This window comes from Cyprinus carpio, chromosome B13 (genome assembly GCF_018340385.1).
Source record: "Cyprinus carpio isolate SPL01 chromosome B13, ASM1834038v1, whole genome shotgun sequence".
NCBI classification, from domain to species: Eukaryota; Metazoa; Chordata; class Actinopteri; order Cypriniformes; family Cyprinidae; genus Cyprinus; species Cyprinus carpio.
Genome location: NC_056609.1, coordinates 22,713,800 through 22,740,828, shown reverse-complemented (window position 1 = coordinate 22,740,828; position 27,029 = coordinate 22,713,800). Strand labels below are relative to the sequence as shown.

Here is a 27,029-nt window from a genome sequence, read left to right as displayed (position 1 = left end):
TGTTTTCATCGCAAACTCATGTTTCCTAACTCTTAATAAAATATTGAGCCTATATATATATTGGTTCTTTTATAGTTTTTAAAGGTTCATATTTCATAGTATATAAGTGCCTACATAAGGTATTAAAGATCCAATTATTTATGTATCCATCTCCTCATTGTGTGTGCGTGTGTTCTTATCTGTGTACGGAATTAAATTTAAAGTTTAAGCTATTAACACTAATTGTAGCCATATAGGCCTAGCTGCATGACTATATATATATATATATATATATATATATAAAATTTAAAATGGCACGGAGCTGTAAATCTGTGCAATATAGGTAGGCTATGTGAGGAGTTTTATGGAGGTGAGTAAAAGAGACCTTCACTGATTAATATATATTTTTTATTTATTAGGCTAGGTAGTGACTATAATAATCACTAAAAATCTAAAAGGGATATTCAGTAAAGTATATAGTTCTATTTTACAGTAATTCCTGGTTTGAGGATTGAGCCACAAAGCAAGACAATTTCCCTTGAGACCATTTCCAGACATTTCAACTCAGTATTTACAGGGAGAATAAACTTAAGGTTGATAACATTAACGTCCATAACTCAGACCGCTCTAGAGCTCTGAGCATGGAAGTTGACCTTACAGTATACCATCTGTAATTTCACTATATCCACAGTCTGTGAAACTAAACTGCTTTTTAACACAGACACAAATGTACAGAGATACCGACATTTCATGTTGGATAAATACTGCACCAATGAACATTACAAATATTCATCTAAACATTCCTTTAATCTGTCACTGACTCTTTGGCACAGCTGCACAGATTCAGAGAACTGATGTTCCTATGAGGTGTGACTTAAATTTACTTGCGTTAATTCCTATAGTATAATTTGATCAGGTTTTTAGAAAATCTCTTCACTTTCTTAATCAATATATAAGGCACTATAAATAAATACAGAACCATAAAAAAATTGACGAAGTGTCATTTTCCTCACGCTAATAAAATGAGTTTTTTTTGTTTTGTTCCACTGCAAATATTTCACCCCAAGTGCAAAAACAAACCAACAATTCTTCACCACACAGGAAACACGTCCTCAAATAATTGCAACTCAACATATCCTTCACATTCAGAAACCAAAATATGAATCCATCATCACAAATAGGAAAAGAGTGTTGCAACAAAATATGATGTATTTGTAGATGGTAGATTTGAACCTCATATTGATCATACAAGTCTCCCTTTGTTATCTCCTAGGGAGAGCTGTAACTTACTGAAAGCAGCAAATAGGATCTTGTAGTTAGTTGTATAAACATGTAGCTGTGATAACAGTAGTGCAGATATTTTTTTAGGGCTCATCATCCTTCATTGGTCCAGTTAACCAACTGAGTGAGCAAAGTTCTGTCTCTGGAAATTCAGTTGATAGAGTTCCTCATTGCAGTGGTTAAGATGTATTTTGGCGCCCTCTGTAGGTCAGAGCTGGTATTTCATGCTGTGATGTCAGGCTTCAAGGCCTCCATCTCAGACTCTTGTTCTTCGTTCCTGTAATTAAGAAACAGTATTCTTATTGTCAGCAGTAGGTATTGCTAACTTGACTCATGAAATTTTATAAGACTTTGTAAAAAAAAAATAAAAAATGCAGATAAAATCATAAGTATATGTCTTACCGCAGTAGCAGCTGCAGCTGTTTGTTGTTGTACTGCCTGCGTTCTTCATTGATGGGATACATTTTAAAGATGAGAAGCCCCAGCACTATAAGTGATACAGGAGCAGCCGACACCAGTATCTTCAATGTCAGATTCACAGAATCAGACTGAACACAAACTCCCGTCACATAACCTGCAAAGCTAATGGGACAGAAATCAGAAGAACCTAAATATGAGCAGGTGAAATATGAAGGCCAGAATGTAAATCACAGATCATGATCTGTTCTCAAACCCATAAAAGGGCTTTTTAATAAACACACACACACACTGAGGAATATACAGTTACCTTAATGCTAGTGTTGATACTCCAAGTGACACTCCAGAGGCGAATTTGGTGAAAAAAACATAGAAAGAGTAGAAAATAGCTTCATGGCCTTGAGAGGTGGGATTCTGGACTTTAAAATCATCTACAACATCTGGAAGCATGGACCTGAAATAGAAGCATCTATATGTGTGAAATTATGAACTTGGTAAATAATGCTTACAATCATCCTGGTATGGGATCAGATGACTCTATTCTACTTCAGTTTTTTTTACAAGTTTATTTCTGTGATAGCAAAACCACATTTTCAGCAGCAATTACTCCAGTATTTAGTGTCACATGATCCTTCAGAAATCATTCTAATATGCTGACTTCAATGATAATAAGAAATCTAATAAAAAGAAAATCTTAATAATCAATGTTGAAAACAGCTGCTAAATAATTTTTAGAACCACCATACAGTTTTCGGGATTATTTGACTAATATAAATGTCAAAAGAACAGCATTTATTTAAAATAAAAATCTTTGTAACATTATAAATGCCTGTACTGTCACTTTTTTGAATAATTTAATACATCCTTGCTAAATCAAACTATTAATTTCTTATTGCCCCTTAACTTTTGAATGGCAGTTTGAATAATGAATGAATTGAATATTATTTGAATAATATTTTAATTAGTTTGTTTTAGTGAAGGTTCTTTATAGTTAGTTATTTACAGTTATTTATTTTTAAACATAAAATAATCCAAATTTCTTAATGTATTACCATATTCAGAACATTTAATAACATTTTCCTTACTCATTTTTAACATTGTGCAAAAAAATGAGAATAATCTTCAGCAAAATAAGAAAAGGGCATTATTAGTTTCATGAATGATTTATGTTCATATTAGTGAATGGCACTAACATCAGGAGTTTGGTTCCCATGTAATAACAACTAGCAAATCAAGTCACATTGGGTACAGTTGTCTGCTGAATGTATAAATGTAAATATTCTCCATTCATGATTATTTTTAGGAAGTCATATTTCTATAGCCTTTGTTATAGATGCTTCCTTTTAATATCAGCTAGCAGACATCCTGAAATACACGTCCGTCTTCTTTCTCTTTGACTATACAGAACAACTGGCACAGAAAAACACTCACCAGGGCAGGAGGAAGGCTGCTGCCACACTGGCACCAGCTGCGATTGATACGATGTAGGACACCAAGAGACTACTCTTTACACACACCACCAGTATCATGAAGGGCCCCGCCCACTAAAACACACACACACACACACACACACAAACACACACACACACACACACACACACACACATTAATCATGACTGCCAACACACACATCTCACACTAATGTAACACAAACATCAGAAACTCACTGGTATGCCAATGTACACAGCAGTCTTTTTGCCAAACCGGCAGAGGAACCACTGCCACATGGGGATAGTAAGAGTGGCAGACAGCTGGGAAGACAAATCACACAAACAGTTATTTACGTTTGACCCCTTGCAAAACCTCATTACCATATTATGCAACTCCAAGATAATAGTGCAAACTTCTGTTATAAACAGTCTTATAAACAGTCTTTTCATCTGTCAACTCAAAGTCATGCTGCTTCTAAACCAGAAACGCATGTCTTTCATTACTATGGAGACTGCTAACCTCATCCAAACTGCTGCTGAGTTCTTTTATAACACCAAACCAAACAATACAGAAGTGCACAAAAACACTTATTCAAGCAGTCGGTTGAAAACAATCTCACCATGATGACTAGTAAGATGTTCTGAAAATCCTCTCTGAATCCCAGTGTGTACTTGATGAACACAGCAAAATTTCCCTCCAGCAGCTGAGAAAGGAAAACAGACTGCCGAAATGAGATTCCATCAAGCGACTGATGATTATTGTCCATACAGTGTCTTCATTTCAAACCCAACCTCAGTCTTCACTTTAGACTGCAAACCTGTCCTGATGCTGACTATGATTCTAAATGATTCTTGCATGGCAGCCTGTCTCTCTCTTTTTGTTTTAACACACAGAGCTCATCTCTGTAATGTAGAGCTGTCCTGTGGTCAGTTCCATAAACTGCTTTCTCTCATACGTATCACCTGTGAAACTGTCTAGTTAAAACACAAAGTTTGCATCTTTGTAAATGATGTGGAATGAGATCTCATCATACAACAGAAATGAACATATGTACAACTAAGCATTTCAGAACAAATGTAACATGTTTTAGATGCATCTCTAAAGTGCTTTTCTTACCATGAAGGCCAGAGAAGTGAAGAGGAAGGCCAGTACCAGTTTAACATATGGCCCATGACCCATCACCAGCCGCAAACCGGTCTGAAATGACACATGCTTCTGTGCTTTTAAACCACCCTGATCTGAAAAAGACAAGAGGAAAATAAATAAAATGCACCAAAATACATGTGCAATGTTGATACTCAAGTTTCTTTTTGAACGTAAACAGCCTACAATTACACCAGGGTTTCAACTTGAGTTTGAGAACCCCTGGGGGTTCATGAAGGGAACTGCAGGGAGTTCATAAGTTACAGAGAGGGTAATATTTCAATTATAAAATGACAACATATATATATATAAAAAAAAAAATTTGTGTGTACAATTATAAATATATAAAATTATAAATAATTTAAAAATACAATCAACAATCAAAACCAAAACACTTAATACAAATATCAAATATTTTATTTGTTTACCTGCACAGGTAATACATTACAATAAGGTTCGATTCGCTAGCATTATTAATTAATTTGGTCTCATCAGCTAACACTGAACAAATAGCATTTATTAATCTAGGTTTGATGTTCATTTATAAATATTCTATGGTTTATTGTTAATCCATGTTCATTCATAATGCTTCCACTATTATTTTAAACAACTTCGCATGTCAAAAAGTGTTAGCATATATAGAACATGAACAAATATTAATAAACAATGTAAAAGTATTGAACATTGTTAGTTCATGATACTTAATGCATTAAGTAACGTAATAAAAGTATTACCATTATATTGCTATTCCCTTGCTGCAAAATGGTCTCTCTAGGCTTATTTTTGTATTACATATTTTGTAAAGACTCAGTGTGAATAATGTGAATGTGTATGTAAAGGGAAGTAACTCACTGTCCTGCTCTCTCACTCCAAAAAACAGCACAACAGCACACAGGACATAGATCAAACTTATGACTGCAGATGCAATCATATATGCACGCCTCTGTGAAAGAGAGACATAAGATGATAGAGGTGTCAGAGGTTGATGAGATATGAAGCCGTCTTCTGCTCTATAATGACCACGGCCCCTCTCACCTCATTAAATACTTTGCTGTCCAGTAAGATCTGAGAGTTATTGCCATGCATAGAGTGATGGGAGCTGTTGGTCAGGGATGTGCTGTTAATGCAAGGTATGTTGGCCATGCCTACAATCTGCCCCTGAACAGCAGTGCCAACTACTGTACCCAACACCTCTACAGTCATACCTGAAAGAGAAAGAGAACAGAAAAACAATCAGACTGTTTACACTGGGAAGAACAGGTGTCACACATAACAGGTTTCCACAAAAACATTAAGCAGCACAACTTTTTTTTTTTAACACTGATAATAAGAAGAAATGTTTAATGCTTTTACAGTTATAATGTGGTTGTTGCATGCATTATCTAGCTGATTGCAACAGTAAGCATAAAAATGCTCTTACGGTATGCTGTGGCTGAATCTCGTTCCTGCTGTTTATTGCTGATGAACATGGTCAGAGCAGAGTAAGGCACATGAAAGCACTAAACACACAAACACACAGAGTTACACACTGCTGGCTCACAACAGAACGGCATAAATATGCAAATTAACAAATGCAATTATGCAACATCAGTCAAAAGTTTGGACACACCTTCTCATTCTCATTCTCATTAAAACTACAAAACAACACAAATGGAAGTATGAATATGTGATTTAAACAATTTTTGCTATGATTTGCTATGTATGCTGGATGCATCCAATGTATCTTGTCCTACTCATTGTTCAAAAAAAGCAATAAATAAATACATTAAATAATGAGTATTTAAGTAAATAGTTGAAAAGACATTTAAGCATAAACATTTAGATTAAGCCTTTTTATTGTGTCCCAATGTCTGATAAGTAGTTGACATGTAAGTATATAAATATATAGCATCAGTATATAATGTTAAATTGAATTCCTCAAAAACTAGAAGAATGTGTACTAACTGTCTGGAGAGTCTGGAAGAGACAGTAGAAGAGCAGATACCACATCATCTTTCCCTGCTCTATAGGTGGAACTACCCATATCAGGAAATAACACAACACAGCTGGTATGGTAGACATCAGAATCCTGCAGAGAGAAAACAGTCTTCATCTAATTGTACGAAGGCTTGTTGCAGATGTTTAGCTTTAGGGGAAGAACCGGGAATGCAAAGATCGGTTAAGAATTGATGCAAAAACCCCACACAGCATCTCTGCACGTGTGAGGTTTGAGGGTGAATATGGTCACGATGGGGTGTGTACATGTGTATGAACTCATCTGAATGAGGTTAAGTGAGGTAATGAGTGTGAATCTCATCTCTATGAGGTTTTCTGATCTTTTTCCCAGCGGCTCTAAACAAGAGCCTCTGGCGCGCAGGGTTTCCCTGGATGTTTACCTAACCAAGCCAGCTAGACTTTGGCAGGATGTGAAAAGGATTTCTCTAATCACACCACCTCATTCCAAAACTCCAGGCACTAATCCGATCAGAGAGTCTACTAGGAAAACAGTGACCATTAAGAGACACTTCAAAATCAAAAGTTTAGACTGACAATGACAGCAGTGTATACAGCAGGAGAGAAAAACATCATTTAGTGAGCTCTTCTTTAATTTCTATGATCAATACAGGGGCAGGGGAGACTACAGAATTTGTGTTGGCCATATTTCATTTTGGAATACAGTATTTTACATGCTGTGTGCTCCATTGTATACTTTTTGCAAATGTAACAGGTTACATAAATACAGCACAATCTGTGTAGTACAAGTCACAAACAAATGACTAAAAGAAGGAAAATCCTTTAATGAATCATTCTAAAAGAAAGGAGTGATGCACCAACATTTTGCCCAAAACACACAAAATCAAAGAAGTATGTAGTATCAGTCTGTATCCAGATCAGATGGTCACTGCAGTCACCCGGATCCAGTACGTATCCAGCCCAGATGGTGGATCAGCACCTAGAGAGGACCTCTACAACCCCAAAAGTCAGCGGAGAACAGGACAACTGGATGAGCCCCAGATACCCTGTAAAGACCTTGTCTTCTAGACGGCCACCGGGACAAGACCACAGGACCCAGTTGTGTCCTCTGCACAATGTGACTTTGCTGCAGCCTGGAATTGAACTGCTGGTTTCATCTGGCTAGAGGAGAACTGGCCCCCCGACTGAGCTTAGTTTCTCCCAAGGTTTTTTCTCCACTCTGTCACCGATGGAGCTTTGGTTCCTTGCCACTCTGGCTTGCTTATTTGGGGACACTTCATTTCCAGTGATATCGGTGATTTGATTGCACAAATACTGTTTAAACTGAACTGAGCTAGATGATGACATCATTGAATTCAATGATGAACTGCTTTTAACTGAAAAATTAGTTTACTATTGTCATTTTGCAATTTTTGACACACTATTTTCCTAATTAATGCTGTACAGTAGCTTTGATACAATCTGTGGTGTTAAAAGCACTATATAAATAAAGGTGACCTGACTTGACTTGACCAATCACTGTTCAGCACCACATAAACAGCAGTGAAGCCACCAGCATAAGACGGCTACCTCTGATATGCAGAGAGGAAATGGTTAATGTCTTATTCAGTCTTGCAGATGCATGACAGTCTAGAATTGCAGCTGCTCTGTTCTTTGTCATAAGTGCCCCACAGGAAGCTGTAAAAACCCTCCCAGTCTATTACAGGAGTTGACAGAAGGCATAAATTATTGAATTTTCAAATTAAAAATTAATTTTAAATTAATAGTTATAAAAGTCAACTTACAATCCCTCTAAAAATAACAGAAAAATAATCCACTACATTTTAAAAAACAATCCTATAAAAAGACATGTCTCAGTCTTCTGACAATGCCAGTATATGTAGCTGCCAGGTATTGCATTACATTTTTATGAATTTGTACATTTGTTTTTTAAATTTCAAATTTTTTAATTAAATACATTTAAAAAAAATACACATTTCTAAAAAATAGATTTTAAATAAGTATTTATAATGTAGTCAAGAAACCTTTTGTGGTCTGTTCTAAAACTAAAACAGTGTCTTACACAGCATTAACAAACTGCCTCTCGCAGCTCTCCTGCATGATGCTTACACTCTGATTGATCAATTCTGGTGGTGTGGTCGACTAAGCCAATCAGAAAGCAAGAGGTTTTTTCTGCACTCAACATCAGTTTTCCCACATACAAAAAAAAAAATTTGCATTGCATTTTACTTCAACCCCTTGATACACCTTACTTCAAACCCCTTGATCAACAATGCCTGAATTCATACTGCACATTGCATTTTACTTCAACCCCTTGATCATATCTTGTTTTGTATGCCTGAATTCATAAGTGAATTCAGTGTTTCATAATGAACACTTATAAAAACAATCAGTAAGTTCCTACTAATAAAGTGTGAGGGTGTGTGTGCCCTTCAGTGATGGGGATTGTAGATTTTTGCTTTATACTTTTCATGCCACATCTGAGTGCATGCAAAATCCCAGAGAAATGATAACATGTGGTGCTCTGGTACAGTCTAGTAACCTCCTGTACACAACCCAGAGCAGATGGACTCAGCTCTATCACCATGGCTACTGCTCATTTCTCTGTCTTAAATATGTTTCTCTTTCTCTCTCTGTGAATATCCACCCAGTCCCAGCATTGCAGCTTAGTAGATCCAGAGTTTTTATTTCCTTATGAATTAAGAAAACACTACCATGAATATTCCACATCCAGCACACTTTACTGGATCATTTCATTGTGTGCATTTCTGACAATCACATACCAGGGCATCATACGTCCGTGCCGTGTCCATGGGCTTCTGCTTATTAAAAACCCAACTGCAGGATCAGTCACAGCATCCCAGGCCCGACCCGCAAACAAAATCACAGAAGCATTGAGGGGATCCAATTAAAAACAAAAACAGAAAAAAAAAAACAGATTTTTTAGTCATTAGTTAATGTAATATTTACAGTACATGCAGAAAGCTCTCTATATCATGAAGTTTTTTTCTATTGCTATTTTAGTAAATGGGAATTGGGAATGTATTGGGAAAATATGCTTGTGGTTCTCTCCCATTTACTGCTCTCAAAGTTTACCCAACTATGACGACTTCCGCTGCTGAGAAACCTGAAAATGTGAAAAGGTCTATTGTCACAAAATGTAAACTGTAGCCTATTATCACACAGTTCTATTATATACAGTTAAATATATAAGTATATTCATATGTACAGTATACTCACATGAGAGAGATTTTATGTAGCAAATCCTGGTTGCATGATTCTTTAGTTTATATCCCCGCAAAATTTAACTACATTATCGCACAGCTCTATATTGGCAAATAACTAGAAGGATAAAGTGAAGTAAACACTAAAACTATCCGTGCTACAAACCAGTGTGTTAATGATTATGATAATGAATTAAAATTTGCAATATCAAGATTTTTCTTCAACCACATAACACTTCATCTGGTGCAATCCTTCATTTGCTCGGCTGACTCTGATGAGAAGATCTGATTGGCTATCGCTATGGAAACTGTTGCAGTAATGAGGCAGCAGGAGGTTTGAACAAGATAACTGGAGCTGAGAATTGTTAAAGTCACAGTGATGCAGTGCACACAGCAAGACAGATCAGTTTTATATCTGCTTTCTTCCTCTCATATGCTCTCTCTCTTTCTCTCCCACACATGTTTCTGCCCTTGACCTGGGGATCTGAGCCATTGTTCGTTTGGTTTGCTTGATTACAGCAAGGAGAGATCATTTTCTCACCATTCTATCTAGCGATATGGAGTGATATGATACAGAAACAAAAAACGATCACTGAGCCAGTTTATTTTTATAATCATCAGGTTTTGAGGTCTCACGGTATAGATCCTCTACCAATCAGTTATAGCGTTCCCATATGTATGCTCACCAGTGCCACATCAAGCAAGAAGATTTGCAGGAAGAAGCCCAGGGCGGTGGCTGTGATCTGATACGGAGCCCCTCCGATTGCAAAACACACCTTGCTCCACACAGTCAGAGCTCTTTTCCTCTCCTGCTGTGGGGGGAGCTGAAAGGAGGACAAAAAAAGAGGTTACGAAGAGAAGGACAATGACAGTGATTGTAGAAAGTAAAACAAGAGCCATGAGAGAATTAACTTCTCACCGCAAGAGGACACGATAAACTTCTAACCGAAGGAGCTGATTTAGTTTGGACTCTTTGTGTTTATGTGACATTCCATTTGAAGCTCTTAAAAAAATCAAAATAAAATCCCAGTGCTCTGCATCAAAGACCATTCATAACTGCTGGAGTGCTATTAGCATTTCAGTCCAGCAGTAATAAGACCCTCAAGTTCCCTCTGCAGGGACATTACAGTTAAACTGGACTTTTAACTATTCTAGCAGCATTTTAAGGGTATCCTTCATTCTAATGTCACCGATTTGACTGCTTGCATAATTGTTTTTCATTTAGGTGGTCTAGTTAACAACTTTGAGATGCTTAAAAGGATACTCCACCCCAAAATTAAAATTTTGTCATTCCAAACCCATAAAAGCTTCGTTCTTCTTCGGAACACAATTTAAGATATTTTGGATGAAAACCTGGAGGCTTGTGACTTTCCCAAGACTGGCAAGTAAATTACATGCCACACCACACGTAACTTAAAGTGTAAATACATGTAGAAAACGTATCATTGTGGCGCAGCTGACACAGGAGAGCGTACGCTGCTTGCGTCCTTCGGATATTCTCCAAAATGGCAAATGCCGATAGACACAGAGGAGACAAATTGTTGAATAAAGTCATTATTTTGGTTTTTTTTGCATACAAAAAGTATTCTCAGCGCTTCATAACGTTACGGTTGAACCACTGAGGGCAAATGGATTATTCTGACGAAGCTTTTCATACTTTTCTGGACCTTGACAGTGTAATTTACTTGGCAGTAATGGGACAGTCACAAGCCTCCCGGTTTTCATCCAAAATATCTTAAATTGTGTTCCGAAGACGAACAAAGCTTTTACGTGGGGTTGGAACGACATGGGGGTAAGTGATTGCTGACAACATTTTCATTTTGGGGTGGAGTATCCCTTTAAAGAATTCCTTTCTTTCACTGGAAAATGCTGCGACAGACTGTGACCTCACATTATGAGAATTACAGCTTAGTGTAGCTAACTATTTTCATTGGTCCCTCTCTACTGGGCATGCGCACATCAATATAGCATAATTTTTATCACACTGTACATCAATAATGACTGTTTTGCATTATTGTAAGAGGTTGGTTTAGGGTTGGGGTAGGTTTAGACGTTAATAAAACACAATCTAATGGGTACAAAATTACATTTATTGTTAGCTTCTTGTTTTAGCTGTAAAGCTTCTAGCCACAACCAAGTACCAAGTAACTTCACTGCATGGCAGTTTCATTTTCGCAAGCTTTTCTTATGTTGCTATACTGTCGTTTAATGATAGCAAATAACATGTGAGAAGGAGGGTGAATTAATGCAATGCTCAACATTATTTACATCTGACTTTGATGTGTAAAGGCATGAGAAAGTTCACATAATTTTTGCCCTGAAATCAGCGGCCACTAAGAGTTATATCTACAGTACATCATGGACAGCATGGATTTCTGGAAACATTTACATTTTTGTAATTGTTTAGCCAATAACACCAATTAAATAACAGCATATTATGCCTTAAATACATCTTGCTTGCTTGTTGAGTCAAACTATATTCCCTCCGAGTAAATGAACACGTCCCCTTTAAATCCGGCTTTTCTTCGGAGCGTTCTTCACAGACACGCTTCAGTGAAGCTGGTGTGCATTGCAAACAGATACGATTATTCACAAATAGTCCATCGGCTGAACGTATATTTCTATATTTACAAATATGACATTAATGTCAGTCGTCGGTAGCAAGTAGGCTCTTCCGCATAAACCTTAACGGTCGCGAGCATCCATTATTTAATTCATATCCAGGTAACCTACCTTAGCTATTTTGATTCCATCTTGATTCACAGTTTTGTCTGTAGGTAACAAACCAGATGAGAATTGTTCGGATCCCTCTCCTCTTGCCATAACACTAATCAGAGGTGTTTTTATTTCAGGAGCAGATCGAGCTGCTTTATGCTTGTGTTCAGGTTAAGTAACACTGTTTGACAAAGTGCTGCTTCCACAGGCGAAGAAAACGAGATGCTGACTTTGCCTCGTTTGAACGCTATCGTGAGTCCACGCCCACGTGGTATTTTTTCCCCACCGTCACGCATCGAAAGATCAAACGCCGAGATGAACATTTTTCATTTATAAATACACACACACACACATATACATATATACGCCATATACACACACACACACACATATATATATATATATATATATATATATATATATATATATATACACACAGACACAAACACAAAACATTTTATTAATTTTCAAATTAATTATACATTTTAATAATTTTAATTAATAATGACACATATGATATGTGTGGTGAAGCAGTGGCAAAGATGAGGTATTTTTTTATTTTGCTCTTTTTTTTTTTTTTTTTGCATGGCCCAGGGCTAGTAAAAGAAGTGACTTTTCATTGAAAACCGTGTAAATGACCACTAGGGCAACGAGACACTTTACTGTACTATTGCTATATTAATAGTAAAAATACTATTTTTATTTTAGCCAAATTGCCCTTAATAATGATAAATTAGATTAACAGGTGGGGGATACTCCAAAGAATCAGGGGCCTCATAGGATCATGATTTGGCCCTGGGCCAAAGCTCAGGACTAGTAACAGAAGGGGTAATTGGTGTGAACCCAAAAGCACTCTTGAGCAAGGTACTTTGTTTGATTGTTTCTGTAATAAGTTCACTGTAGGTTCCCGTTGATAGAAGTGTAAATTAAAGTTGCAATGAAATTGTGATGTACATCTTAGTGTAACAGATTCTCGAAAAATAAAAAAGTAAGACAGGGACTTCTATTAATCAGTTCTATTCATTAAATCAATAAAGTTAAAAGCAGAAAATAAATGCATAAACATTCATCTTCTACATTCTACCTCTAAAAGTTGCTGATCATCTTATCTTATTGCAGTCTACATATTTGCATAGTTGAAATGTCCCACTGCATTTCCAAAGAAATTCAGATCATGACCCTTTCAGATCAATCATGAGTTTTTTTATTTATTTTTTATTTATTTATTTTTTCTACAGAGACAGGTCTGCTTTGGAACAACCTGAGGTTAGGGATCTTGATTTTGCCACTTGCAGAATTGCCTTTTGCAGGAAAACCACCACCATAGGATTAGCAGTACACTGCACTTAAAGATTTAAGATGAGTTAAGAGAATCTCAAAGTAATTTTGAGCCCACTCAAGAGAAGAAATAGTAAACCCAACACATGCAATAGTTTCTGGAAATAATCATATGAGATCATAACATATATTTTGTGCAGTGCAAATTGATAAATTTGATAGAGCACATTGTATCAATATCATTTCTTTAGATTTTATTATTTTATGTATTGTAAATTGAACAGCCATGAGCGAGAACAGAGAGAATAGATGGAGCAAAGTTTAACAATGCATGTGACTAGGAAGAAGATTCAACTTTCAGCAGAACAATAAATGAAAACAGAGCAAAAGCTAGGCTGTAGTGGTTTAAGAAAAAAAAAAAGAAAAAAAAGCTAATATCCTGGATTGGTTGAGTCAAAGGCCTGATCTCAATCCAGCTGAGCCTCTGTGGAATGACAGGAAAGTTGGAAACTTTACAAAACAAACTGTATGGAGATTGAGTAAAAAAAATTACATTGCAAAAAGCACCACTGGGAAGGCCTGTTCTAGTGACTAAAGTTCACAGCTGCAGGTTCAGATCACAAGCGTTGATCCATGAGCTATCAAGATATTTGACCCCAGGTTTCTTCAGGGATGGGTGTCAAGTATTAAGTGTACTGGATGTTGCCACAATTAAAGTATTTAGAGAGATTTATTGAAGCAATTGCTGCCAACACAAATCCCTCTAGCTATTATTTGTGTTTGATGGAATCAGTTATTTGGAATTAATGATGGTATAAAATTAGTGAAATCTGTGTTTAAGAGGGTTTTTCAAAAATAGTTCATAAAAGACTTGTACTGTTTAAAAAAAAAAAAATCTAAATTTGCTGTGATTTTTATTGTAATGATGTTTCTGGAAGTGTTCTGGAAAAAATCCCTGTCCCTTGGTGACATATTGCATTTGATGGGGTTTCATTGAAAAAAAAAATTAAACAATGCTTTTTCTCATCAGTTATGTACATTAGGGTTTAATGTTACATCTGTGTAACTGTTCATAAATTGACTGAAGCATATACTTAGACTCTTCACATCAAACTTAAGAGTGTGAGTGGGTTTTGTGCATTCAGCTTCTGTGGTCTGTAACAAAACACACGTACACATTCTGAAATGAGCATGCTGTATGTGAACCTGATACTGTGGATTTGTGTTCTGTAACTCACACGTTCATTCATGCACACACATGTTGTGTACTTGATAAGGCATGAAAATGGCTTGAGATTTTTGTTAAATGTGTTTCTTCTGTGTGTGTACCCCGTAAGAGTTGATTTCATTTCTGAAATGGATTTCTCGTCTTCAGAGCTATTGTCATGATTTGCTACAGATATGTTCTGTATTCTTGTTATCTTCTATTATCATATGGTTTCAGAGAAGTTACATGACCAGCATTTAAAAACTATTAAACTTCACTATTAACAAAAACTGGGTTCTGACTGAGGCTATGGCTGCATGAATTTTAGGTTGTGGCGTCATCTGCTGGATAGCAATACAATTACACAGAATAAATAATAAACACTGCATAGCCAAACACAGCAAAATAGAAAATAATATACCACCTTTAGAGACGTCACTTTCTAAAGTCTATTCTAACGTCACTTTCTAAAGTCACTGTGAAAAATCAGCATGCGCACACTGAATGTGTCTGGTCTCATGACATTTAAATAACAATTACAATGATAATACATTTTAAACAATCTTCTCTGATCTATCCAGTTCACTTACCATGTGAATTGTGCTTTTTGTATGGCCCATTCTCAGAAAACAATGCAATTTGTGCTTAAATATTTCAGGGTTTTTTAGTTTTTGAAAAGCTATACTCCCAAACTGATTATTTGACCAAAAATACAGTAAAATGTAGTACTGTGAAATAATATTTCAATTTAAATATCTAACCTAACTGTTTACTGTTTTAATATATTTTAAATGCAATTGATTCCTGTGATGTCAATGCTGAATTTTCCAGTCTTCAGTGTCTTATTATCTTTCAGAAATAATTCTAATTTGCGGTTTTGGTGCTGAAGAAACATTTCTTATTATTATCAATATTGAAAACATTTCTGTGATACTTTTTCCAGGATTCTTTATTTTAAATGTATATTTTAAAAATTGCAAACATCTTTACTCTCGCTTTTGATCAGTTTAATGTATCCCTGCTGAAGAAAAGAATTTATTTATTTTTTTAAAAAAAAAAAAGGAAAAGAAAGAGAATAAGAAAATAAAATCTTGCCCCAAACTTTTGAACAGAATATAAACAACAAGATAAACTTCATAAACTTGCAGCATGTGCACAGCTCAGAGTCATTCAGAGTTCTCACATAAAACCTTTCTGCTTATAGTGGTCTCCACAAGGCGAGACTGTCAGAGATTATTGGGGGTCAAAGGGGTTAAAGGTGAGGTGAGGGGAATAGGGATTGTGAGCAGAAACAGGAGTTGCTCTAAATAACATGCAGACTATTCTCAAACACTCTACAAATAGTGAAGGTGAAAGTGACGTGACATACAGCCAAGTATGGTGACCCATACTCGGAATTCGTGCTCTGCATTTAACCCATCCAAAGTGCACACTCACAGCAGTGAACACACACACTGTGAACACACACCCGGAGCAGTGGGCAGCCATTTATGCTGCGGCGCCTGGGGAGCAGTTGGGGGTTCAGTCGTGGTATTGAAGGTGGAGAGAGCACTGTACATTCACTCCCCCCACCTACAATTCCTGCCGGCCCGAGACTCGAACTTGCAACCCTTGGGATGCAAGTCCAACACTCTGACCATTAGGCCACGACTTCCCCACAATAGCTGAGGGAGTATTTCAGCAGATCTTTTGTCTTCATCTATAGCTTTTGTTTACTTTAACTCTGGGTCTGAACATACTTGGCCTTTCACTATCAGTCAATTTGCATGTGTACAAACAATTATTATTCATGTACAGCACCTCATTTTCACCTAATGAAGCTGTTTGCTCTTTTTAATTCCTCTATAGAGAGTGCGAATTTGTGTAGATAATAGTTTATAATAAATGCCAAAAGGTGTCAAGTCTCCATCCTTTCTCCACATGCGCATATGAGACTGAGGCTAGAACAATACCAGCTCCCAGCACACGGAGCGTCCTTAGGGGATAATCTGTTGCCTTAACAAAGACATTGGCAAGTTTTTTGCTTCCGTTAAAAAGAGGGGGATGGTGGGGTAAAGAAGCAAGGGAGTGGGAGAAGAGGAGAGGAGCAGAGTGGGGGATTCGGATACTGTTGGCATGTCTTTGGGCAACAGCTTTTGTGTCAGTGAGTTGTGGTGATGCTCAGAGAGGGCTGAGTCTAGAGTTTAAATAGCCAATGATGTAAAAATAAATTAAATGTGAAAATATTCCAGTATTATAAAATAATGAAAACATTAGGTAATAATAAAACAATGTTACATAAACATCAAGGTTGATTAATTACCACATTTAAAAATGTATTAGATAGATAGATAGATAGATAGATAGATAGATAGATAGATAGATAGATAGACAGACAGATAGATAGATAGACAGACAGACAGATAGTTAGATGATAGATAATTTTATTTAATTTTTCCTACATAATTTTCTTATATTTATACCTTATATGTAGTCCTATAAAAATACATGTATATTTTTCTATATTATTATTATTGTTGTTGTTGTTGTTTTTGCTGTTTTTGTTGTTATTTGAATTAGGTCCTATTTCATTTAATTTTATTACTGTTAGTATTATGCAATTGTATATATGCAAACCCTCCCGGCAGAAAAGAAGAGAGTATGAGCTTTCTTTCTGAATGGGGGATGGAAGAAAGAAAAGAAAATCTTTTGTTTCTTTCATGCAAGGAATTGTCATGCATCCTTTATACAGTAGGAGGCGCCCGAACGCAGTCTGAGTTAAGTATGGACATGTGCTTCTTGAGAGGTGTGTGGGGGTTCTTTGTGTGTGTAAGTACTGCTTACTATAAGCTTTTTGAGCACTTGACTGGCTGTTTTGACTGACCAGACTTATACAACAGATGTCCAGAGCTGTTAATAGAGCGTAGCAGGCTCAAATGTGTGTCTGCAGACTTTTATTTCGTACAAATAAACCAAATGTACCCAACAGTTCTGGCCAGTACAGTATAAGAAAATGCTGAACTGGTTGTTAGGACAACAATCACTGTTCCAGAACTCACATTTCTCCACCTTTCCTGTATGTGTGTGGGGGTTTGATGATGACGTAATACATCCAGTTTCCATCTAAACACTTTCATGTTATAAAAATACTAAAGACAACCACTGCATTCCTACATTAGTGGATCTTTTCTTTTTCTTTATCCTTAATCATGCATGAGGAGCACACCAGACACATTTCTCTTTTAGCATTGACACTTTTTACTGTAATACATAAACTTTTTACTTTCCTTATCTACAAATTATCTGTACACAGCTTTTGAAATAGACCAGTTTTAGAGATATTTAGGCATGATATGACCTGATAGACATTTCTCCACTGTTGGATGTGCTCTGGTCATTTGCGTAGATGTGTGATGCCCTGTGAGTTCAAGCATTAGATAACACCTCTACTCGTCTATCGTTCACACTGTGCTTTCAGTGAGGAGTGTTGGGTGGCCAGGGGGTGGAGGGGTGCATGGAAGGACTCTGACGTCAACACAACCATTAACTGCTCTATACTAAACCACAAATCTTCCATGTGAGTGCAAAATACAAACGGCAAAAAAAAGCTCCACAAGAACAATGGATGTGGCTATATTGCCAAAACAAATGTAGTTGGAATATCTGACAGAAATCATATAATAAAAAGAAATGCATGAACAGTTCTCCAACAAATGTAAATTATACAACACTGATCATTGATTCATGAGACATGGACGAAAGAACTACATGCAATTAGTCTGTGGAATAGATTAATTGAGATAAAAATATTTACTGAAAATATCCACTTTGAAATTAATGAAATAACTATTTCATTTAATATAATCAGTGACACTTTACTTAAAGCCCTTCTGTATAATGGATTATAAAAGTAGGTTTAATGCATTAATTATACCTTGTAATGCAACTTATAATGCCTTGTAAATCTCATGAATAGCCTAATTGTAACCACAGTTAATACATAACACTTACAAATTCATTGTAACACTATGGAGTTTTTTTTTTTTTCTTTTTGGACTGGTGATGATTTAATGGGTAAGAAGTAAATGAAATTGTGGGAAAATGGGAGCAGAATGAGATGAGGCCCATATCATTAATACAAATATTCTATGACACAAACTTTCATTTTCTTTCATTAGATTTTGTAGCCTCTTTTGCACCAGGATGCAAAGCAAGAATCAAATCTAATTTTTTTTATTATTATTTTAATGATTAATATATATATATATATAAAATGTTAATAAAGCACACCACAAATATCATTTTAAAAGAATATATACTTTAATAAAACGGTACAGAGTGCAGTGTTTGCGTCTAGCGCGCGTTGTCTTCGCCAGTTCAGACACAAAATATTGATTAGTGGGTCATGCATCAGAAGACAATTAGAAGGACTCATCGGCGCAATCGTGATTAGATTGGAGTAGTTACGTAGAGGCTTCTATTTTCATTCAAATAATTATTTTAGTGCTGCAAATTGCCTTCACATTCACAATAAGCGGCGGTTCACACGCTCTCCCCGCCCAACGCCTCCCGTGGGTGGGTCCACGGTGAGCTCTAGCACACAAAGACGCAGATCTGGCGCGAAAGCACTTCTGCCGGCAGCGGGCTGGGGGAGGGTGCGGCTGCACTGCACCACGCGGATCGATTGTTGCTGCCGTTGTAACAGGACACCCGCTTTATTTCCGCAAGGGAAAAACAAAAAACTGGTCTTGTTGTTCAGGCTAAACGGCCGTAAAACAAAGGCGGCTGAAGAAGCGCGCTATTGTTTAGTGAGCGCGTGTGTACCGGAGTTCTACCGGACGCTGCGCTTCTTTGTTCTGCGCGTCCCGTACACTCTGCCTGGACTTTGCAGGTCTGCGACCCCATGGTAAGTGCATTTTTACACCAGAATACCGTTAAATTAATCTGACATTAATTTAAAGTTAATTTCGTTATAAACTTTGGCGTGAACCCGTGGGCTGTTGAACATTTCCTGGATCCTTTAATCGGACCGGGTGCTCCCTTTACCCCCTCGTTTGTGCGTCTAATCTTTATTGGAGTAAGTTAACGTTAATAGAGTACTACATATACGTCGCAACCGTTGGTTTCTGTGAGCCTTTCAGTCTGCAGTGGTTGGTTATAATTTCCTGTTAGTGTTAATAAACTTGACTAGTTACTTTGGTTGTTTTTGGTGCTGCACAAACACTTGTTATATGCGAGTATTTGTAATTATGCACGTGCTACAGAAATATTCTGTTTTGTGCTTTAATTAGTGCATTTCATAAATGCAACTGATAAATCGCGAGGATTGCGTGTAAAAAAAAAACGCGTTTGCAATGCATTTAGTGATAATGTGTTTGCATGTAAATATTGATCTTTTTAGCATTGCAAATGTGCATTAAAGTATATAACGTTAGTGAGTTTAAGCAATGCATTGAGCGAGCACATGTAATTAGGGTGTGCGTTTTGCTTGTGCATTGCGACGCAGTTGAACTCCACGTGGGCAGGCATCATTTGATCTAATGACTCGTTGTTTTCACAGATAATCTTGTAGAAGTTCTGCAGCAATGCCTGGAGTCAACAATCACACACTGTACGGATGGGACATGGAGCACTACTTTTACGACGAGATGGACACCGAGGAGGACTTCTTTAAGTCTACAGCCCCGAGCGAGGATATATGGAAGAAATTCGAGCTGCTTCCCACCCCACCCATGTCGCCCTCAAGGACGCTGGATGTGGACTGGCTACTGTCGTTACCGGGGGACCGGCTCGGGTGGGCGCCGCCTAAGGTATTAACATGTGATGAGGAGTACGAGGGGCTGCACAAGTTCGACCCACTGGACATTTTTGGGAATCTGGGCTCTATCGTTATCAAAGACTGCATGTGGAGCGGCTTTTCTACGAGTCACAGGCTGGTTCATGGCGAGCGAGCTCCGGTGACTGCTCAGATTCAGACCTCGAGCGCACAGAAAGCTGCTCGTGCCGCATCGGGCACGCCCGTGACCGGGACCCAGGCGTCACAGTGTGTGAACCCCGCCGCGGTCCTGGAGCTCCCTGTCCCGCATAACAAGAAAGTGGCTGCGGGCTCCTCCGGTTCTGAGTGTCGCTCTGACTCATCCGGTAAGAAACTTCCCAGCATTGATGCATGAGTTGATATGTACTTCAGAATAAGGCTGAGACAATGAAGTGATTGTCTGCTGTATACCATGTTTTATGAAGATGGAAGTTAACCAATAATTAATATTTAACTCGGGATTCAGACCAGATTTGGCAGTTGGTTATAGATCTCCAAAAAAATTGTTCCACAAGAAGCCAAAGCCACTTGCAGACTAAAAGCTAATGTGGATTGTGAATTAATGGAGCCGATTCCAGTCCTCTCCCCAAAGTACTGTAGTCTATTCCATCTCCTCTCCCAGTTTTTCCTACTCCCTGTACAGTAGCGAGGGGAAACTCCCTTTCACCAGAGACACTTAACTTCATAAAACATATTTTGCTGCATGCAAGGTAATGCTACGTTACCATGTAAAGAAAACAATTACTTTTTTTTTTTTTATAAGCATTTATGTAAAATAGTTTTTAGTTGGTTGCCAAGACGGCATGATTTACACATTTTAATGTATTTTATTTGTACTATTTTAGTTATGAAAGCCATTTTTATTAGTTTTAGTTAACAACAACAGCACTGCTCACACATCCAAATCAGTTTTGGGAATTTTTCTTTATTATGGGTCTTTAAAGTAAGTTGGTAGTTTTAAATAATTTTGCCATTTTAAATGACCACAGAAATAAATATGCAAAAAACAAAAGTTTAAAAATGAAATCAGCTCATGTAGCTGTAGAGATGGAAACCGTAAAACATTCAACAATGTTATTGAGGTGAAGTGTATAAACAACTACATCACTTTGGTTTATTTCTATGCAGTGGATGCCTTGATTGCATCTTATTTCCTTGTAAGGTTTTTTTTTTTTTTTTTTTTTTTTGGTGTGAATGTTTTGAGTCAGATCTAGTGTTTTTACAGTTGTAAAATATCTTGATTGATTTGAAATGCTTTTGCTAAATGTGCCAAATGTCTTATTGCCTCAGATGACGATGAGGATGATGACGAGATTGACGTGGTGACAGTAGACAACCGACCAAAACGTGGCCGCCCTCCAAGTCGCCGTACGCCAGTAACCATTACAGTGAGTGCTGATCCATTTGGACCATGTCCCAAGCGCTTCCACGTATCTCTGCATCGGCAGCAGCACAATTACGCCGCCCCGTCCCCTGACACGGATCCTGAGGATGACTTTGATGAGATTGAGTCTGTGAGCAAACGGCCACGTCTGGAGCCTTCATCTTCTCCCTCATATCTACTTTCTTCACCTGCCACATCAGACTCTGAGGACTCCTGCGAGCAGCGTCGGAACTTTCTGGAGAGAAAGAGGAGAGATGACCTTCGCTCGAGGTTCCAGGCTCTTCGGGAGGAGATTCCAGGTTTGTCTGTATCCTCAAAGACCTCGAAGGTGGCGATTCTGACGCAGGCAACGGACTACCTGCTGCAGCTGCACACGCGCCAACGGCGTCAAGCTCAGGAGAAGAGAAAACTCAAAGCCAAACAACAACAGCTGCTCCGCAGGATCAGTGTATTACAGAACTCCTAAAGAGAAGTCTGCTTTAACTTGGCACAATATTTCCAAAGCTCATTATGGATGAGATTGGCGTTCACTGAAATGACACTTAAAACACTGCAGGGAGGTCTTTAAAACCACATTGAATTATGCCCTTCTTGAAGGGATCTGTACGTGTGTGCTGGGCTTTACACTTGAGTTGAGATGTGGAGAACTCTGTGTGAGGAGATAATGACAAATGTGCACATGCAATGCCTTTATAAACCTCAGCGGATGGCGATGCAGAGGAAGTTATATTGACGAATTTACCTCCGTAGCAAGAAGGGTGGGTGGTGATTGTATGCATGTGGGTAGTGTGTAGGTTGTATAATGTGAGGGGAGCATGGTGTTCGAACACGTTGTGTAGAAAATTTGAAGTGTCTTGTTCATAACATGATCTGTACAAAATCTGCTGTAAATACTGTATTCAGAGGATGTCCTCCTCCTGTATCTACTCATGAACTGCACAGAGATTCTATTTTGTTAAAGAATAAAGCATCTAAAACTAAAAGTGGCTTTCCCTGTTTTTGTTTTAATGAAATTTGGGCTTCTCGGCACATTGTCAAATACGCAATCTTTTCTGAAATGCCAGAACCTGGGTCCAAAACTAATACTTGACAAATAACTGTAAATTGTTGAGATTCTTTCTAGTTCCTGATCTAGCATAAGTGGCATAATTCCACTAAAGCAACTGGAGCAAAATCCGACTTATAAAAATATGGTTTAAGCTTTATGTAAAGTTCTTGACTAACCTGGTGTAAAATTGATTCAGAAATGAGATGTTTATCTTGCACTACTTAATCAGTCTTGTGCAGCAAAACAATTAAGGCTTAAAGATGAGTTTTTCAGATCCTTCCCTCTGTGTGCCTGCTGTTTAAGCAGAAAGAGGAAGTAACCTGGATATTTACTGAAAAACAGGTAGTTCAAAAATCACCTTTACCCCTGTTATCCTGAACAACAGGTTAAACTGACACAGTAGAGGTGTGAAAACTGACTTGTGCTTATGGGAGTATCATTTTACTTTATTTGAATAAAAACTAAATTTGTAAGTCACATACAGAAGCTTATTTATCCCCTCACACATACTTTAAATGCAGTCACATCTAATTTGTTCAAATGAATTCTTCAATCTGCAGAAGTGGGAAAGGTGCATTTTGGGATGCAGGAAGCAAAAAGAGGAAGTGATTTAAGCAGCACTATGCCTTTTCCTGTATATTTGTATTTCTTCACCATATTGGGTTTAGTTTAGTGTGTTACAAAACTTTCTAATTCAAATAAATGCCATTCTTTTGAACTTTATTCATGAAAACATCCCAAAAAAAGTATCATGGTTGCCACAAAAGTATTAAGCAGCTCAACTGTTTTTAGCACTGATAATAAATGTTTCTTGAACACCAAATCAGCATATTAGAATACTTTCCGAAAGATCTTGTGACACTGAAGACTGGAGAAATGGTTGCTGAAATTAACATTTTAAATAATTTTTGTAATTTTATTTTTTGAGCTGTGATAACATTTAACAATATTAATGTTTTACTGTTTTAAGGTGAAAATATGTAAGAAGTGTTAGGGGTGAAGTTAGATATGAAACTTGCCTGCTACAGGGTTGTGTACTGTTCCCACTGTTAAAAATTGTACCTTTATCTACTAGACATTTCTGTCATGGTGCAGCTATTATTGGTGTGTTTATTTTCCATCAGTGCTAAAAAGGTCATATCACTCTCCCTTTTATACAAAGTCTATTAGATAAGAATCCACACATAAACAGTGTCTCTCTCTCAGACATACAGCTCTTATACCGGCACCATCGCTGCCAACCACTGACCCAGATTCCATTCCCATAGAATCACAGGAAGTCAGACAGCTCCAAACAACCGGTGACCCACTGATCCTGATGAAGCTAATCTATGCCACACACACTCATTTATTCATTCCCACTTCCTAATCCCTGTCTGTGTTTCTTTCTCTCTTCAATCTCTTTAATTTCTCTTTTTCTCTTTTTCAGAGAGTTATGTAACTGCAGCTACATAGAGAACAGGCAGTGTTTATGTCTCTCCCTCTCTCAGTCTGTCTGTGAACGTTTTGGTCTGGGTGTGGCACAGAAGCAAGTTTACTGCATTTTACTTGCTCTAAAACTCAGAATCTATTTGTCCAAACGTTGCTTTATATATATATATATATATATATATATATATATATATATATATATATATATATATATATATTGCTAATGGTTGCAAAGTGGAGTTGTGTATTGTAGCCACTCTCCTCTCTATTTTATTTTATATAAAATAAAACAGCAACAGCCTTTTTTGGGTGTCATTGGCTCAAATCTCTGATCTGAAGTAACCTTAATCTCATTGGTTTATACACTAAAGCCATCTGGGTACAATACACAACTCCACTTTGCCACCAAAATATATAAACACACTATTAGACGCCATTGGTTCAAAATCAGAATGGAGCCTATATATATATTTAATGCATGTTACTGGTGATATTGTAAATGATTTATCTGTGCATTCATTTTTTAGAACATTTTTTGACAATCTTTAATCATAACTTGTTCTTCCTGTGATGCTCACTTCTCTCTGCTGATGGATACAAGGCCACTCTTCAGTTAAACCAAGTGCATTCAGATCTGCCTGTATACCAGTATGCAACACTCACAGGTTTTTCTCTTGTTTGATAGCCATTTCACTCAGAAATACATACAATATGATAGTAGTCAGAGTCAGTCACACTTAAATTTCAGGCTGACTCTAAATGCATGCCAAAAAGATGTAAGATTTAGTGACCTTTTCATTAATTGTCGAAACTCTCACTGGCCCTGAGTCATTGGGCTATCCTTATTATTAGAAGACTTTTAATTAAATCAAGATTATCTTGTATGACATCTAATTAACTACAACTTAATTAAACTGCTTAATGTCTGCTTGATTTTTTTGCACATAAAATTTAAAGAAAATTGTGTAAATTTCAACACATTGAATTAAACATTTTGGAGTAGAAAAACAAATTGAATATTCTTGTAAAATATACCCCAATCTTTGTTTTATTTACAACTGCAATTGTAACAGTTGTGTGTGTGTGTGTGTGTGTATTACAGTGTATTAAATTCCTAAGTGGTTTTAGGATTTCAGGGGTTTGTGTACATGCTGGTAAGAAACAGCTGTTGCATTGTGTGGATGCAATCTCAGAAGAATAGAGAAAGCCTTCAACTAGACCCAGTGGCATCATTTGAAACCCTGTGCTGTGATTGGCTGAAGAGGTTGTATCTCAGACATGGGGAGGGGGGATTAGATTGGTGGGGGGGTCTTTGTCTATTTGGGGTTTTGTCTTTAATGAGATTTTAGACTCCCAGCCATCAGACCAAAGCTCAATTATCGGCAGAACCACGACGGCACTATAACGTCAATGCATAATCACTGAAGCCGTTTACAGTTTGCCTGAATGCAGTATTAAATTACAGGAATTCTGTGTGCAAGCTGGATATAATAGGTATAGAGATGCATACATTTCTAAAAGGCAGTAGAACAATAATTCCTAAAGATGTGAGGTTGTGTTAGGCAGCTAGGCAAATGCTTTAAATTATTAATTATTAAAAAAAAAGAGAGAGAGAGAGACAAAAGGTGCTACTGAATCTGTTATGGATCTGCATGCATTTTCTCTCTATATGGGATATATTCAGTATTTTGTGGTGTATATTTACATTTTATTTTATTTTTGCACCATGCACGCACTATAAAAACTGTACTTAAATGATTCTCAGACTTAATGCATATTTATTTTAAAACTTTAAAATAATGTAATAAATGAATCAATACAGTCACATTGACTGATGTAAGCTGAATATAGGTTAGTAGTGTGGGGAGAGGGAGTGCACTGGCTGACCTCAGCACAAACATACCATTATGTAACTCTCCTCTCTTCCCTGCCCTCCATCTTTTTCTCATTCTCTTGCTTTTTCAGATTCATACTCTCAATTTTCAAGATTTTTGGCAGAAAATAAAATTAGCTTTAATCCGCAACGCATTGATAAGCATTTTATATACACGCACAGTCTATAGATAAACAATCTAATAAAAGCAATTTCTGTTTTCATCTCACCAACCCGTTGATCTCACAAAAGCCATGCAGTGTGATGTTAGTTGATCCGATGCTGCCCTCTGGTGGAACAAATACGCATAAATAGTCACAGATCCTTCATCGTTTCTATTGTTTGTGATGTTATGAACCGTTTTATTGCCTACAGATCACGTGTATTCGTTTTTATTTAAATCCACAACAATGAGACTCTATTTTCAGCAGTGCTTTACATTCAAGGGATAGTCAACCCAAAAATGAAAATTCTGTCAATATTACTATTTGCAAACCCGTGTTCACGTTCATTGTATGGGGAAAAAAGAATAATATATATATATATATATATATATATATATATATATATAATATATATATATATATATATATATATATATATATATATAAATGAAAGTAAATTGTAACATCTAAAAATAACAATTAAAAACCTTTATCCCTTTAGAAAAAGTGTAGAGCGAAGTACTCTATGACGAAAACAACACAGACTATTTTAATATATTAATATTTAAAATTCAACAGCTATAATATACGATGACAAATAGTCTACTGGTAAAAGGGTTAAACGGGGTCATATTTATTTGGCTTCATAAGTTCGCTGCCGCACGGCTTTTCTCCATTGGATGATTTGGATGTCTATCAAAGGAACA

The 27,029-nt window shown here is 37.0% G+C and overlaps 2 protein-coding genes across 2 annotated transcripts; one reads left to right on the top strand and one right to left on the bottom strand.

Annotated features, from left to right (window-relative positions):
- Positions 1 to 1,173: 1,173 nt before the first annotated feature.
- On the bottom strand, positions 1,174 to 12,427 carry mfsd2aa (major facilitator superfamily domain containing 2aa). The gene is made up of 14 exons (XM_019114084.2): positions 12,162 to 12,427; positions 10,115 to 10,252; positions 8,988 to 9,112; positions 6,196 to 6,319; positions 5,672 to 5,750; positions 5,287 to 5,456; positions 5,104 to 5,194; positions 4,225 to 4,346; positions 3,728 to 3,811; positions 3,345 to 3,428; positions 3,109 to 3,221; positions 1,988 to 2,131; positions 1,663 to 1,842; positions 1,174 to 1,537 (listed from the first exon to the last, which is right to left on the bottom strand). Exons 1-14 carry the CDS (start codon positions 12,249 to 12,251, stop codon positions 1,483 to 1,485), a joined length of 1,599 nt encoding a protein of 532 aa, XP_018969629.2. The 5' UTR covers positions 12,252 to 12,427; the 3' UTR covers positions 1,174 to 1,482.
- A 6,740-nt stretch (positions 12,428 to 19,167) lies between these two features.
- On the top strand, positions 19,168 to 22,789 carry mycla (MYCL proto-oncogene, bHLH transcription factor a). The gene is made up of 3 exons (XM_019114082.2): positions 19,168 to 19,513; positions 20,168 to 20,748; positions 21,713 to 22,789. The coding sequence occupies exons 2-3, from the start codon at positions 20,193 to 20,195 to the stop codon at positions 22,270 to 22,272; spliced, it is 1,116 nt and encodes a 371-aa protein (XP_018969627.1). The 5' UTR covers positions 19,168 to 19,513; positions 20,168 to 20,192; the 3' UTR covers positions 22,273 to 22,789.
- Positions 22,790 to 27,029: the final 4,240 nt, after the last annotated feature.

Coding starts and splice junctions, on each gene's coding strand:
- mfsd2aa (XM_019114084.2), bottom strand. CDS start 12,251: ATGGCAAGAGGAGAGGGATCCGAACAATTCTCATCTGGTTTGTTACCT. Junction 3,222..3,344: donor CTGTGTACATTGGCATACCA/GTGAGTTTCTGA, acceptor TGTGTGTTTTAG/TGGGCGGGGCCCTTCATGAT. Junction 1,538..1,662: donor CAGCTGCAGCTGCTACTGCG/GTAAGACATATA, acceptor TCTTAATTACAG/GAACGAAGAACAAGAGTCTG.
- mycla (XM_019114082.2), top strand. CDS start 20,193: ATGCCTGGAGTCAACAATCACACACTGTACGGATGGGACATGGAGCAC. Junction 20,749..21,712: donor GTGTCGCTCTGACTCATCCG/GTAAGAAACTTC, acceptor TTATTGCCTCAG/ATGACGATGAGGATGATGAC.